The sequence below is a fragment of the Dipodomys ordii genome, unplaced genomic scaffold (assembly GCF_000151885.1).
Source record: "Dipodomys ordii isolate 6190 unplaced genomic scaffold, Dord_2.0 Scaffold114, whole genome shotgun sequence".
Lineage (NCBI taxonomy): Eukaryota > Metazoa > Chordata > Mammalia > Rodentia > Heteromyidae > Dipodomys > Dipodomys ordii.
This window is the reverse complement of record NW_012267330.1, coordinates 3,245,000-3,251,259: the sequence shown is the minus strand read 5'-3', so window position 1 is coordinate 3,251,259 and position 6,260 is coordinate 3,245,000. Positions and strand designations below refer to the sequence as shown.

The 6,260-nt window shown below is 41.5% G+C and overlaps 1 protein-coding gene across 5 annotated transcripts in view; it reads left to right on the top strand.

The window, feature by feature from the left end:
- Positions 1–4,177: 4,177 nt before the first annotated feature.
- The window catches only part of Cep295 (centrosomal protein 295kDa), a 44,869-nt gene continuing 42,786 nt past the window's right edge, over positions 4,178–6,260 (top strand). For all 5 annotated transcript variants that reach the window (XM_013028832.1, XM_013028831.1, XM_013028830.1 and 2 more), the window contains exons 1-2: positions 4,178–4,309; positions 4,933–5,133. In XM_013028832.1, the coding sequence (XP_012884286.1) occupies positions 4,202–4,309; positions 4,933–5,133 (309 nt within the window). In that variant the 5' untranslated portion in view covers positions 4,178–4,201. The remainder of the gene's footprint in view (positions 4,310–4,932; positions 5,134–6,260) is intronic.

Sequence of the window (6,260 nt, the reverse complement as noted above, 5' to 3'; positions counted from 1 at the left end):
TGTGAAGTCTTTTGAGGAAACTCCATACTGCTTTCCAAAGTGGTTGAACAAGTTTACATTCCCACCAACAATGGAGTAAGGTTCCTTTCTGTCCACATCCCCTCCAGCATCTGTTGTTGTTAGAGTTCTTGATTTTTGCCATTCTAACTGGAGTGAGGTGATATCTCAATGTTGTTTTGATTTGCATTTCTTTTATGGCTAGGGATGTTGAACATTTCTTCATGTGCTTTTTGGCCATCCTTCTGTCTTCTTCAGAGAAGTTTCTCTTTAAGTCTTTCGCCCACTTATTTATTGGGCAGTTGTTTCTTTGAGGATTTGTTGTTGGGGGGTTTAATTTTTTGAGTTCCAAGTATATTTTAGATAAAACTGCAACTGATTGGCATTCTAAGTACTGCCCATTGCCCCTGGGCAACCTGTTTAAAATGTTATATTCAACAGTTAATTTTTAACAGATGTACAGACCTTTTCTTGGGCTATAGTAGCATAGGCTGTTTAGCACTATGGTTTGCAGAAGCATTTTTCTGGATGGTTGAGGAACCTGATCTCTAGTGACACCAACAATGCCTACCTGTGTAGGCCTTTAGACAGATCTAAACAGGGACCTAACCTCAGGTCTACAAACTTTCTTTCCTTGGCAGATGAATTTATATGGCTGGTGCCAGTTCAAGTCACTGCCAATTAGGACTTTGAGCAGATACAGGGGGGTTGGGATTTAAATTATCCCTCACATTTTACAACCTTAGCGTTTACTACCCACTATCACAAATGACTGGCAAGTTCTTGCCCAGTTAGACAGATATGGGCATTAGGAAAGCATGCTTACAAACTTATCTTCCCATGACCTCCTGGCTCTGATCAGCTTTTGAAGGGCCAAGCACAAGTGACTCCAGGATCTGACACCATTTTTGCCATCCATGTGGTTGTTTGTAATTGCCTCTGGATGTTGAAACATTGCCAGGGTCCCTAGAGTGCCTTTCTCCAGGCTGGGATAAATGCATCTTTGGCATTCTCCTTGGTCGGTTGCTGGACTTGAACTCAGGGTTTGAGTGCTATCCCTCAGCTCTCCAGGTCAAGGCTAGCACTCTGCCACTTTGAGTTCTAAAGCAACTCCACTTTTCAGTACTCTGCTGGCAGATTAGAGATGACAGTCTCACAGGGACCTTTCTCTGCCTGGGCTGGTTTCAAACCACAGTTCTCAGATCATTGGGGCCCTTGCGGTGAGTTCTGGGCACTTGGCCAACATTTTGCTCAGAGCAGAGCTTAGTAGACCCAAGTGGCCTTACTATAGAAATACAGAAATTGGAAACCCAGATCTCTGGTCAACTGGTCACTTACCTTGGGGTAGGACTTAATTAGCTGGTGTTGGATGGGCAGCAGGTAGAGGGCTTGGCCAGAAGAAAATTACCTAGGTGGTCCAACTCTGGCTGGAGTGTAGGATTGCAGGCTAGGTCCCTGGGCAGCTGGTTGGACCCTCACCCGAAGTGGAGCAGGGAGCAAATCCACCAGGGAACCTATCCTCGGTTTTGGCACCAAATGAAAGGCTCCTTCACATCCATCCTGGGACCACCCAGAGGCAAGCAGGCACACGAGAATGTTAATTATAATGTTTATTAGAGGGACCGTATTTCCCAGGAGCTAGAGTACATGGCAGGTGGGGGAGGTGGGGAGAGTGAGGTAGGTGCATGCTCTGGTAGGTCTAGGTGGAGAGGGAGTGGCCAGCTGTAGGGCGGGAATTCCAGGGTGGGAGGAACTCAGGTATGGATGGAGCTGAGCACCAAAGGTGGACATAATGTTAACAGTAATTAATATTAGTTTTAGTTTAATATTTTTTTATTTTGTGTCAGCTATGGAAACCAGGGTATCACACATGCTAAGCACATTCTCTACCACTGAGCTACTTTCCAGCTTTTTGGGGGAGAAGAGGGGTTGTTTTTTATTTTTTTCTGGTCGGTCGTGGTGCTTGACTCTGAGCCTGGGCCCTGTCTCTCAGCTCTTCAGCTCAAGGCTAGCACTCTGCCACTTGAGCCACAGCACCACTCCCAACCTTTTCTGTTTATATGGTGCTGAGGAATCAAACCCAGGGCCTCATGCATACAAGGCAAGCACTCTACCACTGAGCCATCTTCCCAGCCCTTGTGTTGTTTTTTGAGAGGTTTTGCTATATATATCAGGTTGGCCTTGAACTCAGAATCCTTCTGCCTGCCTCCTGAGTGCTGAGGTTACATGTGTAAGATTTTTTTTTGAATGACAGCCACCATCTTTCAATTATTAAGAATATATCTACAAAAGGAAAATTGATCAAAAAGAAGTAATACCAAGACAACAGTAGAAGGTAATATGCATTATACCTGGATAGGGCAAGAATGGATGAGCAGAGCAGCATTTACTAGAAGACTGCATCATGGAAGTGGCAGGCTTCAGCTACTTTCAAAGATTGAAGTGTGCAGGAGTATAGCTTGTCATAGTAAAGAGGCCTGAGAAAGAGACTTAAGATAAAGTCATGATGCCAGCACCAGTGGCTCACACCTGTAATCCTAGCTACTCAGGAGGCTGAGATCTGAGGATCACAGTTCAAAGTGAAAATCCCCAGTGTGAAAGTAGAAATACATCTGGTTCATCTAAATACCACATCCAAATGAATTATTCTAATAGAAGTGAGTATTGTTTTATTTTTTGTTTTTTGTTCTTGTCATGGGACTTGAACTCTGTCCCTAAGCTTATTTGCTCAAGATTAAACCAATACCACTTGAGCCACAGCTTCACTTCCATCTTTTTTACACTTGCGCCCCAGCTTCACTTCCATCTTTTTTAATGATTAATTGGAGATGACTAATTTTGATGATTAATCTTTCATCCTGGAACAATGATCCTTGCTTGTAATCCCAGTTACTCAGGAGGCTGAGATCTGTGGATCACACTTCAAAGCCAGCCCAGGACAAAAAGTCCTCATGAGATTCTTATTTCCAACTAACCACTTAAAAGCTGGAAATGGTGCTGTGGCTTAGAGTGGTAGAGCGCTAGCCTTGAGCAAAAGAGCTCAGGGACAGCGCTCAGGTCCTGTGTTCAAGCCTCATGACTGACAAAAAAAAAGTCTTTCCTCTCTACACAAGCTGGATTTGAACTGCAATCTTCAGAGCTCAGCCTCCTGAATAGCTAAGCTTGCAGGTGTGAGCCATCGGTGTCCAGCCTAATAGAGGTTTTTAAAGTGATCAATGATACCTTTGTAATTATTAAAGAATAATTTGCTGTAGAATAAGCCCATGGGATTGCTGCAGTTATGAGATGCAGTGATGCTTGGCACTCCATTTATTTACAACAGACCCAGCAGATGGCTATAGCTCAGCTTGCTTGTTCAGCTGGAGTTCTAGACCACTTGAGCCTTCATTTCTGCTTTTTGTAGGTTATTTTGGAGGAGTTTCTTAGACTTTTCTGCCAACCCCAGTGTTGGCTTCATACTGATCCTCTGTCTCAGCCCTTTGATTAGCTACAGTTATAAATGTGAGCCAGCCACATTGGACTTCTGCTTTTTCATTCAAATGAAGAAAACTGAAAATGCCAATAGGAGTAAGTCAGATCTCAGATAATTCTAGGTAAATAGTATGCAACAAGTAGAGGCGAACTCTACCAAACCTTTCTGTTTCATTCTTTACTTTTTAACCATTGTTCTGAGATCCAAAGGCTGGATTTATAATTATTAGTAAATAAGCTGGCTCTTTCTTGTTTTACCCCTCCCCCGCCCCATTATTTTACTTGTATGTGCATAGCCATTGGGGTGGGGGGGTTTGGTCAGTCAGGGGGATTGAACTCGGGGCCTTCAGCTCAAATGCTCTACCACTTGAGTCACAGAGCCACTTCCAGTTTTCTGGTGGTTTATTGGAGATAAGAGTCTCACGGACTTTCCTGCCTGGGCTGGCTTTGGACTGCCTCCTGAGAAGCTAGGATTACAGACGTGAGCCTTTTAACTGTCATAAGTATGAATATGAATTTTTTAAATTATTTTAATGTCTGCTACCCTATTCAATCATTATCCAATAATCTTTTCTTTGTGGGAAGTGAACTTAGGGCCTCACACTTGCTAGACCAGAGCTCTATTTCGGCCACAGTTCCAGCTCAATATTTGATCTCTTTATAGATATTTTTATTTTCTTTCAATTCAGATCATTTATATTTTTCAGATCATTTATATTTAAAATACACAGAAATGAAGAGAAAAGTAGTGAATGCTGGAAAGCTGAGATTAAGTCCTAATGAGGAAGCTTGCATTTTGAAGGAAGATTATGAAAGAAGACGAAAACTAAGATTGCTACAGGTATGATTTATTGGGATTTATTTTAACTTCTTTATGTTCCTCAAATCATGTGTTTCTCATTGGAGTGTTTAAATGAAATGCTTCATTTAAGTGTTTTTTTTTTATATAAGAGCACTGGTTCTTGTGTATTAACCAAGTTGGGAACATTTTGAAAAAAAATGGTAAGTAGATTAGAGATGAGTTGGAGGGTAGATGTGTAACTCAATAAATATTAGAAAATAATTCCAGTTTAAATGATCTGAAGTTGGCAGAAATTAAAATAGGAAGTTTAGATTGACTTTGAAGAAAATATATTGGAAAGATTATTGGCTTTGTTATTAGATGATTCTCGGGAAATTATAGATTATTATCCTGTTCTGGCAGTGGAGAATAAGAATGGAGTCTTTGTGAAGTACGCTTTAGATGTGATTGTGTCTAGAATTGGAGATGTTGTCCACTAGAAATGGAGCTCTTGTCTGGCTGTCAGAGCTCTTCTGAGCCCTGAATTTTTTTCTCATATTACTATCTTAGCCTCTTATAGATTGTTAAGATGGTAGTGCCTGTTCCTCTAGGGGTTTAGAGTCAAGTGTAAAAACCAAAATTAAGAGACTTTGCGAGCCTTGTACTCAATACTCATCTTCCAGGTTCGAGAGCAAGAAAGAGACATCGCCTTACAGATAAGAGAAGACATAAAGCAGAGGAGGAACGAGCACTTAACTCGTTTGGCAGAGGAGCTCAGGGCACAATGGGAAGAAGCCCAAACTCAGAAAATACAAAACTTGGAAAAATTGTATTTGGCAAGTTTAAGAGAGATGGGAAAGGGACATCGGCAAGCCAAAGAAAATGTGAGTGACCTTATTTGACTACTTGATTGGTTGTAGCAGTGATATTTTGTCAGAGTAAATGATATTGTGTAATGTTTGTAGATCTGTGTATTTTGAATTTGCTTTGAGCAGCCTCAGGCAACTTCTTTTGCTTAATATAACTTGAAAATAATACTATGTGCATTTCTTAGTAAATCATATCAAGTAAAATACTTCTTCCTATGATGCTTGAATTAGCACTCTTCCATATTTTCTCCATTTGTGTAAATCAAGCAATAACGTTTTTAATCAAAACTTCTTAAGCATTTTGGACAGATTCCAATTTAGATTTCCAATTTTAGTACCATTCTTGATATGTTGAGTATCTGGGTGAACATAAATACACTTACATTTCATATTTAGATAGAAAAACTGTTTGATAACAGAATGGCAAAAGAGTTTATTCCCTTTTTAAGGCTGTTCCTTGACTTTTATTTGTTTATTGTCACTTATGGTTAGAAAATAGTATGCTTCGGCTGGGAAGTGGCTCAGTGGTAGAGCGCTTGCCTTGCATGCCTGAGGCCCTGGGTTCGATTCCTCAGCACCACATAAGCAAAAAGAAAAAAACCGGGAAGTGGCACTGTGGCTCAAGTGGTAGAGCGCTAGCCTTGAGCTGAAGAGCTGAGGCACAGTGCCCAGGCCCAGAGTTCAGGCCCCACGACTGGACCCCCCCCCCCAAAAAAAAGAAAATAGTATGCTTCTTAGCCTCAGTCACACAGTAAACAGGCTGGTTCCAAGGAAGACGAATCTGTGGTAATGTTTAGTAGAAAAATATCTTTAAGCAGCCTATTTTTCTCCTGGTTTTCATCTATGTTTTTAGTAATAGCCCTAGGTTCTGACATTAGATTTTTGTGGCTTTGATGTCAGATTTTGCACCATTAACTTTTGTGCTTTAGCTAATCAGGAGGCTGAGATCTGAGGATTGCAATTTGAAGCCAGCCCTGGCAGAAAAGTCCACGAAACATGACTCTTGTCACCAGTTACAGCCAGAAGTGGAAGTGTGGCTCAGGTGGTAGAATGCCAGCCTTGAGCAGAAAAAGCCAAGCGAAAGAAGCTGTGGCCTATAGTTCAAGCCTCCATACCAGCACACATACACCACACACACACAC